Genomic DNA, 24,205 nt, shown 5'->3' on the forward strand with positions numbered 1-24,205 from the left:
GTTGCTTTCCAAGGTTTTGGCCATTCTCGTTTTTCCCTCTGTCCTTGAGTAAGGATGTCCACCCTTGCAGCTTTGTCCTTCATTTCCTTGCAGATGTCCCACAAGTAAATAATTTCCAATTTTTCTTAGGGGCTTGAAAGCTGTATTTCCACTATACAGAGAGACTGCTCTAAGTGGATGTCCTGCCAGTGCCAGAAATACTCCATATCCTAAGTTGGCCTCCCCATCCCTCCCTACCTCAGTCCCACCATTGCCCACTACCCCCTCTCTTGCAGTCCTGACTCCTCAGACTGTCCCCATGGATCACGGCAGTTCTGCAGATCCTCCTCTGGTGGACTCCCAGATCCATCCTGCTCTCTCACTTTTCACTTCTTTCTCCTTACCTCCTCAAGTACAGGTTGGATCATGGTCACTTACTCCGGCAGTATACTCCTCAACCCTAAGATAAAGTCCAGACTGCAGAGCTGGGCTGTCAGAGCTTCCTGTGATCTCTGTCTGTGTCCATACGCCCTGGATTTCAGCAAAGGAGGTCTCCCCAGCAGTCCCCCAACAGTTCCAACCCCAGCCAATTGCTGGTGTTCCTTTTTCTGTCTCCTCCAGACCTCAAGCCCAAGCATACTGGCAGATGACCACATTATAATACAGTGGCCTTTGAGGACTTAGCTGCCTACGAAGCCTGGAGTCAAGGATGATACTAGGAGCTGACAAACAGTCATGGGCACAGAAGCATGGCTATCTTGGTCACAGGGCAAGCATGGCTGACTTGGTCATCTGGCCACACTAGATCATCTCTCCTCTGCCCAGGGACAGTTTTAATCAGAGTTTTCCCTTTTCTGGTGAAAGTGGTCCATTATATAGGAGGAATTGAAACTAAATGTTTCTCTAAGGAGAATAGTAATTTGAGAGCATCTGTTTAGAGGAATTGTGGCTTTGTTTGATGAAATAGATTCTAAGATCAGCCTGTCTGTATCACATCAGAGTCTGCACAATAGGAAATATCCCAAAACATTGCAGGTTTGTTTACAAGACACCCCCACTTCCCACCTTGCCTTTTTTTTTTTTTTCTTCGCAAACCACCCTTCTCAAGCTTACCCTTTCAAAATTTGTATGGTAATTCAGCAAAGTAATAATTTTCTTAACACTGAGATTACTTTCAATTGGGCCAGTTTGAATAGATATTTTAGAAATGTTTTTAGAAAAACCATTACAGGCTGGAAGAAGTAATGTTTATTGCTCTTGGCTACCCTCAAATTAAAATTCCTGATGTCTTCGTGGAAGTGCTTTTAGCTGGGCACTAGGACAGTTGCAGGCTATGACTTAGGGCTGTCACTGGCCTTAATTCAGGAAGCCCTGGGTTCAGGTTCTAGCTTTGGCCACCTACTGGGTATGTGACCTTAGAAAAGTCTCTTGGTATTCTTGGAATTTAGGGGTAATTTCAAGCACCAAAAGTTCTATGAATCTGAAATGCAAATTGCTTATAGAAAACTGACTTTTTGGACCAATATAAGTAGCTTCTCATTGGGTATTGCAAATCATTTCCTCCATAGTCAAATGCCCTTGTCAGTTTTACTAGATTTAAATATTAACTCACTCAGGCTAATTTAAATTATTCTAAGGCCATGAGTAAAAGCATGGGCCCAAGGGTTTGAGCAGCAGGAATGCTTAATGAAAAAAGAAACATGTGAAATTAAGTACTTCAGTGAGTGAAATTAGGCCCCTTACTTCCAAGGGGCTGAGGGTAGGTCAGCATTTTCTATCCAAAGCTGAGTGTGACAGTCTCTTGCCTCCAGCTTGTCAATCAGAGGAGTGTTTAGAGCCCAGGGGCTCAGGAGTAAGGATGCTGGGCACTGGAACCTCCTTCAGGCAAAATCCCCTTCACTCAGGGATGCCCCGGAGCCCGGAGAACAAGGTCACTGATAATTAATGAGGGTGGCTGACAGTGGAACAGGCTGGGAAGCCTTGGGGGAAAGGAGTAGCTTCATTTGGGCAGGTTCTGAATAACGGCCTGCAGGCTGCTGAGATGGAGCTTGTCAGTTCAAAAGGGGGTTCACTCCCATCCCTGCTTCAGATGCTATTTTGAAGGGATCCCCCGTCAGAATCCTGTGAGACTTTAAATATGCACATTCCTTAAGTGGTCCTGACCCCAGGGCATCCTCTACTCTGTCCCAGGGTCCTCAGCAAAGCAGACTTCGGAGACCACCTCCTGGGAGGCCTGTTGGTCCTTTCAGGTCAGCTTCTCATTTTTGGGCGGATGTTCTGTGAATTCACAGGAGGGAGAATATGCCCTCAAGCTCTGACATCCAAATACTATCTCAGTGGCAGGTCCTTTGCAACAAATCTGGGCCTCATACATATTTGGGATTCAGTTGATGATATTAATAGATTTAAAAATTTCTCAACAAAGCTCTTCCTGTTTCTCTTCTCTCATTTTAGTAGTTAGTAAGTGCTGTGCACCTGCTAGGTGCCAGGCCCTGTGCTCAGCACTTGAGCAACAGTAAACCTTCCTAATAGCATGATAGCTGGTTAAACTGTAATTATCTCCACCTTACAGGTGAAAAAACTTATGTATGAAGATGGCAAGTACGTTGTCCAAAGGCACACAGGCACTGCAGGACCTTGCTCTCCACTGGGCTGTCACCTACCATGCCCTCTACTAGGCACAAGCTTACTCTTACTGGTTGGGAACTCATCCACCCACTTAATAGACATTGTTGAGTGCTGACTCAGTGCCAGCCACCATTCTAGGGACACCACAACCAAGATGAAAGCCCTTCCCTAGCAAGCTCAGCCTAGCACTGGAGACAAATGTATCACAAGCAATGATGAATGCTCCAGGGTGACAGATGCTGTAATGAAAATGCCCAGGGATTGTTTGTGGAGACACAGGGATAAGAGCAGACAGTGTTATAATCATGAGACCCAGCAGAGTTCCCAGAACAACTTGTATTTGTTCGCTGATGGAGTGAATTCATGGAGGAGGTGACACTTGGTGTGAGGAACCAGGAGTTAGGTCAAGGAGTAGGGGCTGGCATAGAGTTCCAGATAGTGGCCATGGGAGTGTGGGAGGACAGGCTCTTCCAGGGGACTTGAAGAGGCTGACGATTGGTAGCAGGGAAGGTTAGTGAAGGCCCAAGTAGACCATCAATAGGCTTCCTTCAGGCCATGAGGGGGAGACAGGGCTTCACCCTGAGCAGCTAGATAATCCTGAAAGGTGATAAGCAGAGCAGATACCTGGTCTCACTTGATGGGAGAAACTTTGGAAAGATGACTGGAGTGGTCTGCTTGGAAATTGATCTGAATAAATGAAGAAGCCATCAAAAGAATGAATTAGGTGAGGAACCCAGCCCATAGGATTTTATAAGTTCATTCTTGGCCAAACTTCGCTGTGTGATCCTGGAGCTAAGACTTAGCACTGCCCTTGGAGAGTTTATAACCCTGGTGGGTGGGGTGAGGGAGAGCTTGATCCTAACATTTTACACACGTGAAAAGTGAAATTCAGACAGGCAGGGCCACCAAGGAGAAAGGGACACAGGACTGGGTTTTCTGACACCCAGTCCCAAGCTCTTTTCTGCAGCCCTTTAAGTGTATTTTCCTACTATGCTGGGCATTTACAACTCCACTCCACTTGCAATGCTGGGACGTCTGTTTTAAGAAAACACTGCCAGGGTCTAAGAGTGGTGCAGAACACATCTTCGGACATGAGTCTTTTCCTAGATGGAGAAATGGCATGCATTGTGGAGAGATTTCCTGCCCTCCAAGCCTGATGGCTTTCTGGGAACTGCTCATGTTGTTCCACAGTCCTCTGATGAGTGTCTCTGGGGCCACAATGTCCCACTGAAAAGCCTTATTATAAGCTCTTACAACTACCCCAGGGTTGCTGTTGATACAGGCAAGAAAGAGGTTCCTGTGGTATGAACTGATCCTGGAGGTTCTCCAGGCTGCAAGGAGTGATGGTCCCTGGTTCACAGAGTCCTCCCGAAAGCAGCTCATTTGACTGCACTACAGAACACACATGTCTACTAGCAAATTTATCCCTCCTTCCTGTCATACTCTTCTCTTGCTTTCCTTAATACTGTGTCCTGGCTTTTCTTCTATCTCTGGGTGTGTCTTCTTAGTCTCCTTGTGCCTCTCTGCTCCCATGCCTTAAATCTCTTGGATTGACAATCTAGGATTTCCCCCCGAATCCCATTGGTAATCAACTAAAGCATCTGGAGTGAAGGAAGAATATATTTCTAATTGTTTTTGACCTTTCCACAGAACTGTACAGCAGAATAAGAACAAACCTACATGCCTAGTAGGAGGAGAGGCTTGGGGAAGTAAGTTAGAATATTGTCACCCGATGTGGTCATTGAAAGTGGTCATTGGGAAAACCACATGGCCAGGTGGAGAGAGAGCTAACAAAAGATGAAAAGAGTCAACTACAGATTTATGTGATTACAGAAATGTTAATATTAATAGAGACAGGAGGAAACAAAGGAAAGCATGTAGTTTGGTCAGAGACGTTAACTGTTAGGAAGAAAAGGAGCATGGGGAATAGGACAGTCAGGGTGGAGGAACTTGCGGCTTTACAGAGGTTGGTTTATAAAGGCCTCACTTTGAAGGGGATTTTTGAGCAGAGCCCTGAGGAGGTGAGGGAGTGAGCCATGCGTTATCTTTGGGAAGAGCTCTCAGGCAGAGGGGACAGCCCCAGCAAAGGTTCTGAGGTAGAAACTGTGCAGCAAGGAAGCCAGTGGGGCTGAAACAGAGCGAGTGAAGTGGGAAGTGGTGGGAGATGAAAGCACAGAGATGGGGTGGAGAGATGGAGAGGTGGAGGGCATTGTAGGCCATTATAATGGCATTGGTGTCACTCTGAGGGAGATGGGATGCCACTGAAGAATTCTGAGGCAAAGAGGGACAAAACCTGATTGAATTTTAAATGGATTACTCTAGCTTCTGGGCTGAGAATGTACTGAGGCCTGGGGGTAGGAAGGACAGAAGCAGGCCACCTGGAGAAGGCTGTTCACCTCTTTGTGGCCGCCGTCTTCATCCATGAAAGGAGAAGGTTGGACTTGCTAGGGTCCTAAGGTTCTTTTTAGCCCTCAGGCAGCTTCTGGTAGAGAGGGAGTAATAGTGTTCTTACAATCAGTGTGTCCACAGTCCTGCTTTTATGAATATGATACGTTATGGGAGAAAAGACGGTGCTGCTCTGTATCTAGCTGATCACGGGCTGCCTGGCAGTGTAGAATTTGGAGTTTCTGTCGGGAGGGGCCTCATGCCACCTGAAGCCTCTCCATGTCTGAGCAGAGGGTAGATCAGACTGTAGCCTTCAGGGCGTGCTAGGAGTGCACACAGTGTTCAAGAGCTTTCTCTCAAAGATTAGTGCTAACTTGTAGTAAGTAAGGAGCTCCAGAATGTATTTAGGGATAAGATAATGTTAGTCAGGGGCGCCTGGGTGGCTCAGTCGTTGGGCGTCTGCCTTCGGCTCCGGTCATGGTCCCAGGGTCCTGGGATGGAGCCCCGCATGGGGCTCCCTGCTCTGCGGGAAGCCTGCTTCTCCCTCCCCCACTCCCCCTGCTTGTGTTCCCTCTCTCGCTGTGTCTCTATCTGCCAAAAAAATAAAATCTTTTAGAAAATAAAATTAAATTAAATTAAAAAAAAGATATTGTTAGTCATATTTTATAGCGGCTTCCCCAGTATCTGGCACAGTGCCTGATATTTAGTATAATGCCTAATAACTAGAAAATATTTATTGAGAGAAGAATTGAGAAAGTAGAAGAAATATCCGAAAACTTCCACATTGCCCCCGCCACTGTTATCTAGCGAGCCTCCTGCTCTGTGGCCTCACCTCCAGCTTCCCTCCTGGTACAGTAGGAGTCCACAGTCCTGTTAAGGCCGGGTCCTCCACTTGCTTCCTGGATCCCATCCCCTCTGGCTACTTAGGGACTTAGCTTCCAGATTCAATGGTGAGGTCTCAGGCCTCATGTTACCTGATCTGCCGGCATTCGATGTAAGTCATCACTCCCTGCTTCTTGACCTAGTTACTTTGGTTGGCTTTAACACCACTCTCTTGGCTCTCCTCTTAGTAATCTTTGCTGGAGACTTCTCATCTTTCTGTCCTTAAGTATCCTCGTGCCTGAGGGCTTGGTCCTCAGTTTGTCTGACCACATTTGCAGTCGGGGTGATTGCACACTTAATTTACTTTAAGTACACTGACATGCTCATATTTATGTCTTTAGCCCCAGCCTCTCCTTATGTGCTTATGGACTTCAGCTATGTATATCCAAGTGCTCCTTGACATTTCCACTTGGATAGGTATCAAACCGAACTCTTGATTTCCTTCTCTCCTTCCTCTCCAAACACTCTTCCCCTGGTCTTTCCTGTTGCAGTGAATGACTCTCTAATACACCATTACTTGAGCTAAAACACATGGAATTTTCCTTGACAGCTCTCTTTCTCTCACACCCCACAAAAAGTCCAATAGTAAATATTATTGATTTTACAGAATGTAAGTCACCATCTGCCTCCTCCCAAAACAAACCATTTCCTGTCTGCATTACTGTAGTGGCCTCCTGACTGTTCTCCTTGCTTCTGTTCTTGTTCCAGAATTCTCTGTCCTGTACATAGCAGCCAGCAAATCATTTAAAACTTCAGTTTTAATGATGTCACTTCTGTGCTCAGAACTTTCCAGTGGTTTCTTGTCACAGTCAGAATAAAATCAGAAGTGTGTACCATGGCCTGCAAGGCCTTGCATTATTCAACTCTGCCTGTCCCTCTGAGTTCATCTCTGTTCTCTCCTCCTCATTCACTACACTTTGGCCACACCAGTTTCCTGAATCCAAGCCTTTAACACATACTGATCCTTCTGTCTGGAATGCTTTTCACCCAGATGTCTACAAAGCTTACATCCTCTCTTCCTTCAGGTCTCTGTTCAAATTTCACTTTGTCAGAGTAGGGAGATGGGAGTGCATGTTCCTATTGCTCAACTCCTCTGAGAAGGTAAACTTTGACCAGAGACCTGAAGGAAGAGAGAAAGCAAGCTACAACTGGTCTCCTCAATCAGAGAAATTTGAGTACTGACCAGAAATTTGAAGGTATGAAAAAATTATTAATTTTTTTTTATGTTTGTGGTTCTGTTTTAGAAAAGGAGGTCTGGCTTCAATTACCAGCCATGATGGATAATAAACCGAAAAAGAGAACAAGAAAAAAAGAAACCATCCTCAGACATTGAAAACAGATATTCCTTCAGGAAAGGGAAACCAGCACAGTAAGCCACTTGAACACTGTGTCTTCCTTTATGGAGGCACATTCCAGTCTGCAATGTATGGAGAAGAATTCCAGAAGCCTGAAAGGCAGCCCCACACAGTTGAAGAGACGGACACTAGAGTTCAGGAAGGCAGAGGTGATTAGATGTTGTGTGGCAGAGTTCCAGAGAGAAGGGTACTATGCAAACCAAAAAAAAAACAAAACCACAAATGCAGTCCAGGAAATTACATAGGTGTCCTTTTGAACATTTCCCAAACACTGTTATAAATGCCCAGAGTAAAACTCCACAAAGAGCAGCCAAAGCACTGCAACTGAATAGCTTCCAGAGCTCACGCACAGTGGAGAGAGATGTTTGAGCTCACACCATCCAGAGTTGAAGTTCTTTGTTGATTATCCAGGCATTTAGTAGAGACTGCTGATGTGTATCTCTGTAGTACAAGGATAAACAATCCTTATGGTTAAATTTCTCCAGATTCACTCTAAGAAAGCTTGAAAAGCCCTGAACTCATCTGCAGGTAATTTAACAGCTTATCAGAATAAAGCCAAATACTCTTTCAAGGAAGACAACAAAATCTGGGTGCTCAACAACATAACCTATATAGTGCCCATCGTTCAGTCAGAAATCACTAACACACCAAGATGCAGGAAAATGTGATCCATGTCAGGAGAAAGATTACGTAGTAGAAGGTAACCCAGAAATGACAGAGATGATGGAATTCAGAGTTAAGGATTTTATAACAGTTACTATAAGAATGCACAGTATGTTCAAGGATTTAAGGGAAAATGCAAGCATCATGAAGAAGGAAGTGAAAGATAAGAAGAGAGCCAAATGGAATTTCAAGCATTGGAAAATACAATATCTGAAAGGAAAAATTTGCTGGTTGGGGATTAAAATCGCAGACAATGCAGAAAAAATTATCTGTGAACTTGAAACACAGAGGGGAAAAAAGATGGAAAAAAAGAAAAATAATTTTTAGTGATACACATAAAAATGTTTATGGATGAAATATGATATCTGAGATTTGCTTCAGAATAGTGTCAGGGGAAGGGAACTAGGGAAGGTAAAGATGAAACAAAGATTAGTCATGACTTGCTAATTGCTGAACATGAGAGATTGGTCCATGGGGTTTATTATACTCTTGTCTTGATTTTTGAATATTCTTGAAATTATTCATAATAGGGGCGCCTGGGTGGCTCAGTTGGTTAAGCGACTGCCTTCGGCTCAGGTCATGATCCTGGAGTCCCGGGATCGAGTCTCGCATCGGGCTCCCTGCTCGGCGGGGAGTCTGCTTCTCCCTCTGACCCTCCTCCCTCTCATGCTCTCTGTATCTCATTCTCTCTGTCTCAAATAAATAAATAAAATCTTTAAAAAAAATTATTCATAATAAAAAGTTTGGAAAAGTTAGCTAATAAGAAAAAGTTAGAATCTTTCTTCCACCTGAAATATAACAGGAAATAGGTCAATGAGAAATAAGCCCTCCCCTCCCCCGTACTTTTCATGTAATGGTCTTAAAAACTCAGCTCTGCTTTGATGGGCAGGACCTGGGACCAGGCTATAGAAGTTGGGTCCCCTGTAGCTGGAGAGAAATGCCTCCTCCTGGGACAGTGCTCTGCCATCCAGGAAGAGAAATATGGGTCAGGAGGAAGTCCTGCTTTAGTAGGAGCCATGAACACAGGGTAGCTCTACCACTTAAGGGCAGGCATGGTTGCACTCACCACAGTCTTCTCCCTGGGGGCCAGGTGGGGGAATGAGGTGGGTGAGTGATTGGGGCCATAAATACTCTTACGTTTTTATCCATAAACCCAACATGTGAGTTATGTTTTTTTGTTTTTTTTAAATCTGTGTCTTAGTCAATTTGGGCTACTCTAACAAAATACCACAGGCTGAGTGGCTTGTAAACAAGAGAAATTTATTTCTCAACAGTTCTGGAGGTTGGAAGTCTGAAATCAGGATGCCAGCATATTTGGGTTCTGGTGAGAGCCCTCTCTGGGTTACAGACTGCTTGCTGTACCCTCACATGGCAGGGAGAGAGTGAGAGAGCTCCCTGAGACTCTTATATAAGGGCACGAATCCCATTCACGAGCATTCTGTCCTCATGATCTAATCCTTTCTCAGAGACCCCATCTCCTAACACCGTCACATCAGGGTTAGCGTTTTCCCATATGGATTTGGGGCCATACAAACATTCTGTCCAGTGCAGTGTTAAAGTGTTTAGTTTATCCATGGGGGTTGGGGGGATGCACTAGGGAGGATTGGGGTAGACCCTGAACTTGGAAAGTTAGGCCACAGAACTCACTCTGCCACAAGCTTTAATGTCTCTTTACAACTTTAGTGCCAGTGACCCCACTAAGTGAGCCTCTGGTCAGAGACTGGCTGGTTGATGAAAAGCCTGTGGGAAGCGTGGTGTGTTCTCCTGCTTCTTTCCTTTGGAACAAACCATTCTTCTCATCCCTCTCTTCCTATTTAGAGACCTAGTTCAGAGACCATAGCCCCCCTTGTTCTCAGCGTGGGCATCTAGGATGTTCTCACGTGGTTCAACCGCTGTGGCTCTCTTAGGCTCTCTCATTTAACTGCAGCAGGCCATGCGTTGGCTGTTCTCAAGTACTTGTTCTTTTGTGATTTTGTGGATTGATGGCACAGATACTTCAACCCTGTGTACATTTTGACTCAATGTTTGTTCACATGAACATAGTGAAAATTATACCATTACTGAATTTTTGTGAAGAAAGCAAAATCTGAGGTGCATAGCATTAGGGCAGTTTAGTTAATGGAGTACATGTTGATACTCCAGAGCTAAATTTTTCAGTTCTCTTTTCAGTTTTGTTTTGTTCAAAACATTCTCATCAAATTCATATCTTTTTGATGTAAATATTATAATCTATTGAGCAGGTTTTAGCTTTGTGCAATGTCACCGATGATAACTTACAGTTTTTCATTTTTTCCCACCAAGCCTCATTTTTTTTTCCTACCAAATAGTTTTGCAGTTTGTAGTATTAGAAAAACCTATATCCCGTTTTGCCTGTACAGTTTTAGCTTTTACCATTTTAGTTTATTTTGTTTGTTCCTCTTAATAATAGTTCTTATGAAGTGGGTAAAAGAGAGATGGTCTTTCTTAGCTAGTCAGGGGGGAAATTGGGAAAATTTCCTTGGCACTTCTAGTGGCAGACCTTGGCAGTACAAAGCATCACCACAAAGAGGAATGTCACAGCTTCATGATGTTCATTAACGCAAATAATGAGAAAGTGTAACTCCCCTAATTTTTAGATTTTATCATCTAAATTCTACTATACGTTAGTATTCAGTGATAAAAAATGCCATTTAAGCTATGCAATTTTATACTTTTTTCTAAAAGCAGACCTTGATTTCCTAAGGCTTCTGGTAGACTATAGTTAAATGATCAAAATACGTTTTCCCATGCAAGCCTACTTTACAAGCATTTTCAATACATGTGTAATGAAGAGCATGCAGCAAATTTCCTCCAAACATCTCCTTCCAAAATTGGGATTCCTATTAAAGGCCTGTGCATTGGACACACCAGCATATATAGAAGTTGATTCTGGCTTCTTTGTTGGTCATCTGCTCACCATTTTGACTGCCAGAGTGCACTCAAGAGGAAAGGAAGAGGTTCAGAAGTCAGAGTTTAATAATGTCCTATTATTAGTAGGGAGGAGAGAATAAAGGACAGAGCGACTGCTTACCTAAGACCCACTTCATGATGAGCATTTCTGTCCAGGAGAATTGTGTGGTTTTCACTCTGAAGATCTGTTTCGGGTAGTCTGTGAAGGTTTCGTTGGGCAGGTTTTTAACGCCTTCAAAGCGGTCTGATGCATTCACAACTAACAATCCCAAAAAGATTGTAAAAGAAACTGCATGGGCTACAAATTTCATGAAGGGGCTCCTCAGGGTTCTTCCTAGCTGGAAACAAAATATGTACAAGACATGTTAAACTGGCATCTGTAGGCGGGTGTAGGTCTCTCTTTAAAATGCTTTTGCCAAAGTTTAACTAGAGAATCCTCCATCATGGACAGAAGCTGCTAACTGAACCCAGACAACCTTTTCTCTAGCACTCCCTCATGAGTTACTGCTTAGCCAAATGTATTTCCTATTGAATTCAGTTTTTTCCTATTTAGGAGATTTAGTGGGAGTGGTTTAAACAGGAGTAGAACACAGTGATGTATCATCATGCTATAATCTGCACGGCTTCTCCCAACCACATGAATATGGGTCTTATGCCATTCACATCTGGAAAAAAAAATAATTTATCTCAGTAGAGTTCAGAATTTAAAGAAACACATGTTGGATATGCTCTGTTGCTCTTTGGTCCATTTTCCTGAGTTTTGGTTTTTTATGATTTGTTTTCACTATTTCTTATATGTGGGTAAATTTACTTAACGCTCTACACTTCCCACTGCTTTAGCCATATTATAAGAAATTTTGACAGGTAGGGTGTTCACTGATACTCAGTTATCAATATTTTGTAACTTCTCTTTGGATTTCATTTTTAAATCACAGGTTAATTTCCGGACGTAGAGGACTTTTTCCTTGTACTTTAAAAAAATTCTCTTTTTATTGCTGCATGTGTGTAGATCATAGCCTCTTTGATACTACTCTAAAACTTCCTGAGGTTTCCCTTGTGACTCTAGCGCATAATTGAATTGTGTGGTTGTTCCATGTGAGCTTGAAATGATCCAGAAGATGCCCCGTTAGGGAGCAAGTATTGGCCACATCTTCTCTGGCCCTGGTGTGCCATCCAGGGGCTACTTTGGTCTTTGAGGACTAAACTGTGGGCCACCCGGTGAGTCTGCTGACCCCTGTTAATGAACTCTTGTGGGTCCCTACTAGATCACTGCTATCACTTGCACCTAAGTACCAAATGTTCACATTTCGCCTCATTCAGGAGTCCTAGAGTGAAATGTCACCTGGGACATAGAGTATTGGTTCAGTAGACGATCAGTTACAGGGGTCTTTGCAGGTAAAATTTCCCTAATTATGACTATGTTCAATGTAACATTTATAAGTCAGAAGGCTTGATAATGTTCTTTTAATATGCTTTAGCATGGTAATCATCCACTTTAATTGTTCTGATTATTAGTGTAACATGATTTATTATGATTTTTTAAAAAGATTTTATTTATTTTTTTGACAGATAGAGACAGCGAGAGAGGGAACACAAGCAGGGGGAGTGGGAGAGGGAGAAGCAGGCTTCCCGCCGAGCAGGGAGCGCAATGCGGGGCTCGATCCCAGAACCCTGGGATCATGACCTGAGCCGAAGGCAGACGCCTAACGACTGAGCCACCCAGGCCCCTGATTTATTATGATTCTAATGCCATAGAACCTATCAATTGAAATAAAAAAAAATGATACAGTAATTTTTTTTAAAAAAACAGCATCTCAGGTCTAGACATTGGGAATCCCTACTATGCTGGAAAAAAACTTATTTCCATTCATTTGCATTGTCAGATGTCATATGGCACTAGATCTAGTACCTGAAAACCATGGAGCTTACAGACATTTTATAAATGGCCCTCCTTTGTAATGTTTAACTTCATTATTTACAAAATTGGACTGCAGATTAGTTTTGGCCATGGGTAGATACATTAAATTCAGAATGCACAGGTTAAATGTAAGGACAAATGAAACATCTCACATAAATTCGGTAAGAAAACTGAATTCAACCCTGTCTCATTTTGATTTATATATCAAATAGCTAGTTTGAATTTTTCAGCATTTTAGTTGACTCTGTTCAGATCTTGAAGTCCCATTTCCCAGCCAGAATCCTGGTGTACCCGGGAGACATCCTTAAATAGTCCCAGCTTCCTTTCTCGTCACCGTGTCCTAGTTGGGGCAGTGGTGAGAGGCGAGGGAAGATGGAACCTGACCGTAGGGTGGGGAATGGGGAAAGCTGAGCAGAAGGAAAGGGATGCCAGATCTTGTGTGTCCCAGCAGGGTTCTAGAAGTGTCAGAAAAAGCTGGGGACCATGGAGATAGACCCAAATCTTAAGGGATTGATGGCCAGGTTTCCCATCCTTTATCAGTGGGCTCTACACAGTATCTTCCAGTGACGACCTGGATGAAGATATGGGACACTGCTCCTTCTTCTCACCCATGGGAGGCACCTGAGGTAGGAAGCTGCATGTAGCTGAACCTGAGCTGGCCTTGGGATTCCCCAGAAGACGTGGTTTGAGGCATTTAATGTTCCGTTTGTTACCTCCTTCAGGTTGTTATTGGCTGGCAGAAGAGGAGTCTGTAAAAATTACTGTATCTAGAGCAAACATAAGACAAAACCCTGATAAGGCCCTGTGGTCCCATGGAAGGTGACCCTGGGTTCAGTTCTCACTTGATCTGGCCCATAGGGAGGAAAGCGAGGTTAAGTATTAGTGTGCCTTTCCTCTTTTTCTTCTGGGCTTGAAGACTTTTTTTTAATTGGTCAAACTTTGATAAAGGTCAGTTGAGATCAAATCATTTCAATAGCTTTCTTTTTTTTTTCTTCCTTTTTTTGGTGACATTTCCCTTTGGCTCACAAAAATAAGTTTTGAAACAAATTACACCTGGGGAAAACTTCCTCCTTTTACAAGGCCACCAGGTGAACTAAGGAGAAAAGTCAGCCAATATATGCCAACAGCTCTTAGCTGGGGAATCATTAAAGCTGGGTCAAGGAACTGCGTTCGGTGTAAAAAAAAGACAGTAGAGCTTTGGGGGATGTAGACCTTGGCCTGCTTGGCTCTTTGCTCACCAGTGCGAAACTGGTGAGTCTGAATAATGGGCTAAAGCACTTGTGTCATTACTTGGACCTTGTGAGCAGAGAATTGATACCAGTTGTATATCAATGTCTGGCTTACCCCAAACCCCCTGGGTACTATGCTTCATCTCTGGGAAATATATGAGTATGAGAGCAACTGAGTAGTGCTCTTGAATTAGCTGCAAATAAATGACATTCATGAGCAATCAGAGGTGGCCTCTTACTGGTTAGCACACCTCTGTGTTCCGTGCTGCTCGGCTCTTAGCCCTGACCACCAGTGGAAGTGTCTAAATGGGGACCTGGTGGCCACATGCTTGTGAGGTAGGTCGTATCTGCAGAGAGTGTTTCCACCATCTCTCTGCAGTCTTCTATCACCAGATGCCACCCTCGCTCGCCACCAGGTGCCAGTGGCCTCAAGGGAGACCTCAGTGTAGATGTTGGAAAGCTGAGTGGAGACCAAGTTTGGATCAAGTGCTCCAAAAAGAAACAGGAACATCCTCAAGGCCAGAGTGGTCTCAAATGTTAGAGATCCTGGTTAAATTAGGGGCGGGTTTCTCCATATGCTCCCTGTAAAATTCTTATTCACAATGTCTAACGCAGGGCTCAGGAATCTTCCTCTTTTTGGGTGGGGCAGGAAGATGTTCACTGGGTATCTCTAATCCGGGTGTTCTCACATTGCCATGTGAATCCACCCTTTGTCCTGTGGACTGAAAAGGTGCTGAGTGATAGTAGATTCTCGAAGGTAGGGTTTCTCGGGAAAGAAGAGGAAAGAATATAGTTTGTCAATCGTGGTTTCGACTCCTCCCTTCTAGAAAAGTCCTGCCACCTCTTAACTTTCTGAACCAAGTCCATTGCAAAGTGAAGTAGTCAGCAGTTAAGATGTTTACATTCAGCATTGAAGGTTGTAATGCTGCTGATGTATTAGGGTAGAGGGGCAGATGTGTGTGTGTGTGCGCACACACATGCACATGCACGCGCGTGCACACACACGCAATGTTTAAGGTCAGGTCTCCTGAGCCAGAGATCTTAGGTGTAAATCACACCTCCATAGTTTGTGGCATTTACATAATCCCTTTGTGTCTTAGTTTCTCCATCTGTAAAATGGGGATAAAATACAACTTGTCATGTAGGGTTGATAGAAGAAATGAATAATAGGCACAAAACAGAGCAGCTCCTGGCACACAGGAAGCACTTACTCTGTGGCACCAGAGAGCCTCAGGCAATTCTCCTAAGGGGAAACTTAAAAGAAACCCAACTGGCTCTTTTAAAGCTTATAGGCAAGGCTTCAGAAAGTGGGAGCTACACAGAGTCCTGATGTCATGCATGAGCCCTTTGGGTACTGTCTATGTGCAACATGATCCTGGGCACTGGAGGGGATAGAATAAATAAGCTGTCAGGGTTGGTCCTTTCTTTCAAAGTTGCTGATTTTCTAGTGGAGAGAGAACAGAGAACCTGTGCTAGGAAATTGATAGAGAGTTGGGGAGAGAATGTCGCAGGGCTCAGACTGGGCTCAGTATGGAAGTGATCAGCCTTCTGGTCCTCTTAACTCCTGTCCCAGCAGGGGACAGGTGATGGACTCTCCTTTTGGATTTGAGGGCAGATGCTTTTGTAACATAAGAGCAAAATAGGCTCTATTTCCTGGCACGAATTTCCCCTCCATGACAATGCTTCCAAAATTACAGCATGATTTTCTTTAATCTAGTGCTCTCTGGTAGAGGCAGATGAGGGGGACACAGAAGGCTTTGGAGGCATTGTCCTCTCCTGGTTGGCTCTGGGCCTCATGGTGTGAGGACCTTTGTTTCATACCACTTCAACTTTGACAAGGCAGAGCAGGGATCTTCCAAAGCTGCAGAGTTCCTCCACCTCCTCACTTGGTGTTTTGTTTGGCACGGGGCTAGGGGTTTGGGGCATGGTAGCTATCACTTTGGCATTCTTCATTTAGAGTTATGTGGCAGTATATGGACCGAGGGCTTGTCCCCTGTAAAGATACCAGGTAGGAGACTGAAGTTGTTTACAGCTCTCCCTTCCTGAGTCCTGGGACTGAGTTATAAGCATAATTGAACCATCAAGGATAACAGGCATGGAGGAAATCAGTCACCTCTCACACGTTTACAATTAGAACTTGTGTTATTCCTCAACACTTTCCCCATGCTGACTTCCTCCTTGATCCACCCACTGTAGAGACCCTGTTTGAGCCCTTATGGATGACTGTTAACTCTTTCAGCTCTCAGATTTTAATAGGCAAACAACCTAAATTATGAATCAGAATGGAATAACAAAGGATGCAAAATAGGCCATTGAGCCATAAAGGGCCTTTGACATCAGAGCCCTCCTTGAGAGGATGAAGAGCTCTGTGGGCAAAGATCTGTCTGAGAGCAGCCATGAGGTGAGAACTCACTGGCCTCCCAGTGGGCTGCTTGACCTCAGCCATGCTGGTGATTAAGATGAGAGATGATAGAAAAATATCACTGTTCTCTTTATTGACCTTGAGAGGCCTGTCCCAAGATCCAGATCTGCCGTTATTATCTTATGTACACATCTATGACTTGGTTACCCTCTTCAGACACTATATTAGTAAGCTGAACTTCTGTTGACATCCTTGACCTTATACTCTCCTTATTTAGCTGTCTTTCTTAGGGACCCTCAAAAATTTAAATAAAAGTAGAATTGACAGCCATGGGGATTCAATGGGAAATAAATGAGATCATTTTGGCAGGCCAATCAAGTAATTTTGGTATCCCTAGTGGTCTCTAAATTAGGACAGCAACTATTCAATAAATGGACCATTAAGTTGGAAATAGAAACTTCAGCATTTGTTAGACATTGATGGACATTAGCTGGTTGATGAGGTTTAGCTGGTTATGAATACATTTAGAAAAGAATATCAAGTTCTAAATTCTTTGAGGCAGGTGTCATAATGTGGTTAGAATATGAAGTTGCTGGGATGACACTGGCTTTTTCATAGATTTATTAGGTATAAAGTGATCCCTTGGGAGGAGGGATGCAGCACATTAACAGATTTCGCCACTGTGCCACTTTCCTTGGGAGGACCTTGTATTCTGGGCCTCAGGAGCCTTTGGCGAGGGCTGGTTTCTTCACATGGAAGATGTGACCCTATATAATCCCCAGTAATACAATATCTTTGCCAAACTTGAATAGATTTCTTTTGTAGTGGTGAAAGGGAAGAAACTAAAAATATCTTGACTGTTTTAGCTGTCCTTTGGCTGCTTCAGAGCAACTTTGACAACGAAAGTTTCCCTCCTTAATGAGGGAATCTTTCCTCAGAATGAGCAGTATGCCACCAAGAATGATCTCATGCCACAAAGACTTGTCATTCCAGTGTGGACACACCCTCCAATGTATTGAACTCAGACTTGCAGCCCAGAAAGTGCCCAGAAGGCACAAGTGGCTTAATGGCCAGCTCATATTTATCTGTAGTGCTCTTTTTTTAGTGTTACTGGAAGCTCCATGAGCACCAAATGTCAATCAGACATGTATCTGAACAGAAGAGAGGAAGTCTCAGCCATTGGGCTAAATTTTCCTGCAATCATTTCTTCCGGAATGTTCTAGAAGACTACTATTGGTGTGACCCTTATGTTTCATGGTGGCATCAGTCTCTTGGACTTACTGGACCCCAAGAAAGTCCAGAACTCCCTCCCCTTCCCATGCGTACTTTTTTTTGGCGGGGGGACATCACATCTGCATGATATTGGCCAAGATGGTTCTTCTTAGACCTACTGAAAATCTAAAAAATTTAGTCAACAACTGGAATATCATTTCTTCCTGAGTATTTCCCCAGGCGACCAGATAGGCAGAGGCAAACCAATTTGCTGGTATTGGCTAGTCCCCATTTTCTGGTAACTGTTGCATTTGGTTTTAAAAGCAAAATTGAGGCTTGTCAGTGTTTTCTCTACCAAGGGGCTATTATTTTAATGACTGACTGTCCTGAAAGTAGTTTGGGGCTCCCAGAGTATGGAGGTGAGCATCCCTGTGCATTGAGGCTTTGAATGAAGGCAAGGCTCTAACCTGCAGGACAGACTAGATACTTCCAGTGTGAAAATCTGTGCCTAGAACCAGTGACCTACTCTAACCCAGCTTTAAATCTGGTTTTGTTTTACTCACTGCACTTTTTTCAGCTCATAATGAAAGGCAGAAAAAAATGCCTTCATTTATATGTGTATCATTTGGGGAATTCTGATTTAGAAATCCATGGCATGGTAGATTGTCAAAGAAACAAAACCCTCAGTAGATGTAAGGTTGAACACCACAAATACTCAGTTTGAGGACTTTTTACTACCATTTTACAGAAGAAGGAGTCTGAATCTGTCCTAACCTGTGTCTATGGCATGCGTCTTACTCAAAGGCAGTGAGTTCATTGCCTCTGGTTAGGTGGCCTCATCAGCAGCCCTCAAGTCTTGGGCCCATCATCCTGGCATGAGGTCCCTCTTACTGGAGTTGACAAGAGGTTCCATTTTTTGTTAACCACATTAGCTGATCAGATTCCCTGTGGAATCATTTCTCCATGATTTGGTCCTGTAGTTGCTAACTCTTGCCTGAAGCTGGAGTGAGTGCCGAGGGTTTCTGTGGCTGGATCAGATGGCTGGGCTGTAGGGATGATGGACGGGAGGTGGGAAAGTTCCATTCCCTCCATTAGCAGCCGGCACCCGACACTCCCCTTCCCTGTGAGCAAAGAACCCAGCTCTGCACCTTTCCAGCTCTCCTTCTCTTTCCTTTGTCTTTTCCTTCTTGTGACCCAGTTAGCCACCCGTGTGGCCCAGAGCCTAATCAGGGAAGCCAGGGAAACTGGGACAATGTGGAGATGCGGCTGCAGAGCCCAACATGAGCTGCACTTGACTCTCAGCCTATTCGTCATTTCTCTTTTCTGAACCTACTTCATAAAGTATATGCGTCATAATGTAATTGAGGGGGTGAAATGAGATCTTCCATGAAAAGAGCTTAGCCAAAAGAAAACACTCAGTAAATGTTGCTTATTCCTGTGACCATTATTATAATGATTACTGTGAGTGTAGAGGATGTGTCTAGGACATGGTGTAATTAGAGGAGCAAAAGTGCCTGTCTTCCCTCTCTCTTCCATTATTGATCAGATTATGCCTCATGTATTTTAAATGTCCCAGATTATCACTCCTCCCTGTTTTAGAAAAATGTTGGAAAACAAGCAGGTCTGTGTGGTTTTCTACTTTTGCTAAGTATCTCAAAGCTCTTTTCTCTGAACACGGGAAACGCTCAGCTGTCGCTTCGAGCCAGTGGCCTCCAGGTCATGCTAAGGAGAGAGAAGAGATCACTGCAGACGACATGCACCTTAAGCAGTCTGTACCTTGCTGCACGGAGCAATCCAATAGGCTATGGCGAGAAAAGGGAGGCCTAGGGAGACTCCAAAGACAGCCAGGAATTTCACAGCGATAGACTGTTGACGTAAGCCTGAGAGATTTTCATACCACATGGTAAGCAATTGCTGCTGACAGTTAGGATGAGCAACGAACTGTAAAAACAAAACAAAAACAAAAACAAAACGCAAACAGGAAAATGGCATCGGTAGCACTTGAACAGTTTACGACCTACGAGTGGCTAGGGGCTGAGGTGTTTCACCTGGGGCGTGGCTGGGGCGTTAGGGGAGAGCTGCGGGCAGGTCCCTGCGGGGCCCTTCTGGCCTGAGGATGCTGGGTGTCATGGCGCTGAGGTCAGAGGCCTCACAGGACCGGCCGCATCAGGGCTTGGCACTTAGCTTAGGCAGAGTTCACTTGTGAGGCAGCCTGAGTCATGAATGGAGCATGAATGGGATTTTGGAGTCCCAGTGGTCTGAAATTTGCTCCTCTGTTTTCTAGCCAGGTGACGTTGGGCCGCTTACCCAACTACTGTGAGCTTCAGTATCCCGTTTGCAGAACAGCCTGTTATTGTCTTGTAGGATTAAATGAGTTTGTAGAAGTGTTCCCGTCTCTTTTCCTGTACTGGCTAAGGAAAGTGCTTGCAGTGTTTCTGGAGGAGACATTAAAACTGAGTGTTTCCCCACTGGGCTGTAGCAGCGTTGGCTTGGATGCATAGAACCTCTCATGGCCTACCAGAGTACTGACCCGTGGTGTCCCTCACACAGCAGCTTCTCACTGCTACCTCCCTCTCTTCAAACCGCCCCGTCCTAATGCCTGGGTTACAGGACAGACTTCTTGTGGCTGTTTGGTATTGTGTGACCTCATCCCTTCTGGATATCGCTTATTGGAGTAGGCGTGGAACCCTGACTTCAACTGGCCTATCATTTTCTCTCACCTGGGCCTTTGAGACTGACTAAGAGAGGCAGTTTCTTTATTTACAAGTTAACAAGTGATCTTGGGAGAGGTGGGCAACCATGTTCCTCTGTATGGACTAAGTGGCAAAATGAGCCAGTTAAAAAGAAGAATGAAAATGTGCAGAAAGAGGCTCAGATAGTGTGTGCCCTCTCTTGGGCCTGGCTCCACTCTGCCCATGTGGTACATGAGACATGCTTTTATTCATATAGGGAGTCTTCCTCGTTCTGCTCCATCCAGCAAGTTGGCTTGAGCTGCTGCAGCCAAACAGCCTTTTCCTGCAAATATTTGGTGCCATTTGGCCATTTGTTTAGTTGATTTTGAGTGGAAATGGATAATAGGCAATATTTAAGTAAGATTTATGGGAATGAAGTTGACATGTAAGAAAATTTTACTCATTAGCTTATGTTCCCCTGTGACAGGAGGAAGCTTTTCAGTGCTTTTGGTAGCCCTATTCTTAGCCCTACTCAGGAGAGCCTTGCATCCATGGACTGGAGCAGACACACTGGGCATTCTTCAAAGGGTCTGACTTTTCATCTGATGACTCTAGAGCATAATACACCAGTTTTCATCCCATTTGCCTCATTGGTATTAAGGGGACATGTGCAATGATTATGAGGAAATGTAAAAACATTTCCTTTTCATTATAAGAATAATGTAAATACAACAGTTTTAAAACATTCTCAGTGCAAATGGCAGCATGTTCTTGTTTCCAGTTTCTGGGAACTCAAGGCAGCAGCCAGGCAATGTGTGAAGACACTATCAAAGGTTTATGTGGCCATGCGGCAGCCCCCGATAATACTATTCCTCAAACATTAGTGAGAATGAAGCTTTTTTGGTAGCGTTATTGGACCCACAGCAACCATTGTGGTCTTGCCCTCTAAGGACAAGAGCAGTGGATTCTCCTCAATGTAGGGTAGGATTCCTCACACCAGCAGGTGATAGGCTTTTCTTTCTTTTTCTTTTTTTTTTTTTAAAGATTTTATTTATTTATTTGAGAGAGAGAGAGAACAAGAGACAGAGAGCATGAGAGGGAGGAGGGTCAGAGGGAGAAGCAGACTCCCTGCCGAGCAGGGAGCCCGATGCGGGACTCGATCCCGGGACTCCAGGATCATGACCTGAGCCGAAGGCAGTGGCTTAACCAACTGAGCCACCCAGGCGCCCCGGTCATAGGCTTTTCTCTGCCCTTTCTGATTCACAGCAAAGTGGAGCAAGCAACAGAAACTCATATGAGTGTTTTAGTAATGGTCAGCTTTCTGGGAGCTGAGGTCCCTCAGAGGGATGGTGGGTGGACATTGGGGGGCAGTCAGTTTTGTTTTTCAACAGCAAGCCTTCTCTGGGTGCTGAAATGGATCTGCCCTGGGGAAATTCACAGTCTGATTAGAAGCTGAGATGTCTGCTCATGAAAGAGCAGGCCACTTGGCTCAGCCCCTGGCTCCCTCCAAATGTAGCTGCTCTGGAAGGACTCCAGGGCTGGTCCCCTCCATTTGTCTCTCTGTACCGGGGGAGAGAGTCCATCCAGGCTTTTACTACCGCCTTCTACAGATAAGTTAGCACAACAGATGGAGCAGCAGAGCTGGAGGGGAAGAAATGCTGAGACAGAACACAATGGGGACTGTTCCACTCTCCCTTGCCTGCCTCAGAGGAAGAGAGTGGTCACAACTAAAACAAGGGGGCTCTCTTGAGACTCTGTCTTCTTCTGATTAGACATGTGCTAATTTTTATAGCTGCATTTCTTCCCCCATAATAAAGCAACCTAGCTCCAAACATATTAATTTGCAGACAGAGTTTATAGTATATTGCTCCCAGAAAGCTGACAGCAAGTAATAGCTAAAGCCCAGATTATTTATCTTTCTATGGGCACTTTTCTGAACTTGGGGTAGGCTTTTGAAATTCAGTGTGTAGCAAAGGAATTTTCCCACTGTGCTTTTGAAACACAGAGAGACATCATCTGTGATCCCAGGAAGATGAGAATAACATGAACATGCCATCAGGACACAACAGTCTAAACAAAAGGACACTCAGCTAGGGAACAAAGGAAGAATTCCTGCAGGGTGAGGTAGGGGTGGGGTGTGGGCAGGGGAAGGATTTTCAGAAGTAGGGTCAGAAAGGAATGGATGGAAGAAAAACCCACAGCTAGAATAGAATGGAAACACAGGAAATCAGTGTTGTCTTGGGTTTGCTTTCTTTGGCATCTAGCTCACAAAAGGATGGATGACACCGAGGGCTTTGCCCAGGCCATTCTCGCCCCAAACCATTGTGGACTGAGTGTGGTACACTTTTTATGGAAGTCCTTCACAGGAAGAACTGGTGAGAACACCCCAGTTTTCCCAGCAGTGTGATTCTCACTCTTCATAGCAGGGAGTTCCTGATGACTTGGAGGTGAGAATCTGTTACCGGGGGCTTACGTGGAGCTGAGCAGCCTCTTCAGAAAAAATCAATCCAGCCACGTCCATGTTTGGACACGTGCAGAGAAAATCAATCCAGCCACCCAGTGGACTGTACAGAGAACTGGGGCAGGAAGGGGGAAGCTGAAGGAAGTAAAGTTGCAGAGATAAGCAGGAGCTCTGAGCCAGGGTCCCTACGATGGACTGATGGATTAGGAGATTGGCTGGAAAACAGGACCTGAGAGTCCTGAGGGGCCAGGAATCATACTGCCGGTTTTTGAGTCCATCTCACGCCAGTTATCCTAGTGGCTCGTTTGACCAACGTTCATGGTTAACATAACAAGTTACACCTAAAGCTACTTTTCTGTTACTATCTCGCCTAAGCGTCTTGTTCCTCCTAGCCCCTGGTGACATAGTGAGAATACAGTGGTGGTGTATGGAACTCTTGGGCATATTAGCTCAGTCTTGGCTGTTACTCTGCTTTTATTTGATCTGTGGGCTGCTCTTTTTCTTTTATAGCCCAAAGGAGAACCATCCCCTTCACTGTTTCCCTGCTTTATATTCATTCACAAGGAAATATCTGATGTGATAAGAATACATAATTGTTGAGAGATACAAACATTCCTTAACTATTTTTAGGGCTGTCTCACGGCATGCTTGCGCCCTTGGGCCAGATGCTCCCATCGGAACAGAGTCGAAGACTTTCCTCAGGCCGGATGGGTAAGGGCATGGACTGGTGCGTGGCTTCCTGGGTTCTGGTCATGGCCCTGTCACTTGCTGGCCATATGCTCTCAAGTCATTGACTCTCTCCATGCTTAGCTTCCCTCTTCTAGAAATGAAGCTAATCATGAGGATTAAGTAAGTTAGTATTTGTAAAGTGCTTAGAATAGTACCTGGCAAATAGTAAGCACTGTATTAGTATGCAATAAATAAAAGTAAGCCCATGACTCTGCTTTTCTTGCCCATTTTCTCTGTCCCTCTTCCTCTTTTTCTCTCTTCCTCCCTCCTACTCTGCAACTCTCCCTCACCCTCCTGTTTTTATTCTTGTCTCTACCTGCGTGAGCAGACAGATTCTTGAAGTGTTGGTGTCTCTGGAAATGACGTGGGTGAGGCCACTCCCTCTCTACCCAGTCCCTCCTGCCCCATCCTCCACTGAAAGTGCAGCTTGGTTTATCCATGCTGTTGGTTCAAAATGGGCTGGTCTCTGCTGGGTAGGCGGGGTCACTATCCAGTGTATTCTGCACCCTGATGCCCGTCTACCGGTTATGAGCACTCCAACCGTGAGGAGCAGTGCGGGCCCTTGAACCTGTGGAAAGCCCTTCTCCTCCCTCCTCAGAGCCCCTCCCCTCCACTGCCTTAAAAGCTTTTCAGTCTTGCATTTTGCACTTTTCGCAGGGAGGAAAAGAGGACTATGTTTGAGCTCAGGGGCTTTGAGACTCTGATTTCCATATCCTTTAAGTACAGGTTTTTCCCTCGGACACTAAGTCTCATTTACAGAATGATGAGATGTGGGAAAGCGTGATTTGATAAGCTGAAGAAT

General features: G+C 44.6%; 1 protein-coding gene across 1 annotated transcript in view; it reads right to left on the reverse strand.

Moving 5' to 3' along the window:
- TRPC7 (transient receptor potential cation channel subfamily C member 7) overlaps positions 1 to 24,205 on the reverse strand; it is a 139,239-nt gene that overhangs the window by 37,428 nt on the left and 77,606 nt on the right. The window contains exons 3-4 of the mRNA XM_045889344.2: positions 19,318 to 19,482; positions 10,942 to 11,158 (exon numbers count right to left, since the gene is read on the reverse strand). Coding sequence (XP_045745300.2) covers positions 10,942 to 11,158; positions 19,318 to 19,482 — 382 coding nt within the window. The remainder of the gene's footprint in view (positions 1 to 10,941; positions 11,159 to 19,317; positions 19,483 to 24,205) is intronic.

The sequence above is a fragment of the Mirounga angustirostris genome, unplaced genomic scaffold (assembly GCF_029215605.1).
Source record: "Mirounga angustirostris isolate CCGP_5_RB_7025 unplaced genomic scaffold, mMirAng1.0.hap1 SCAF_7, whole genome shotgun sequence".
NCBI lineage: Eukaryota > Metazoa > Chordata > Mammalia > Carnivora > Phocidae > Mirounga > Mirounga angustirostris.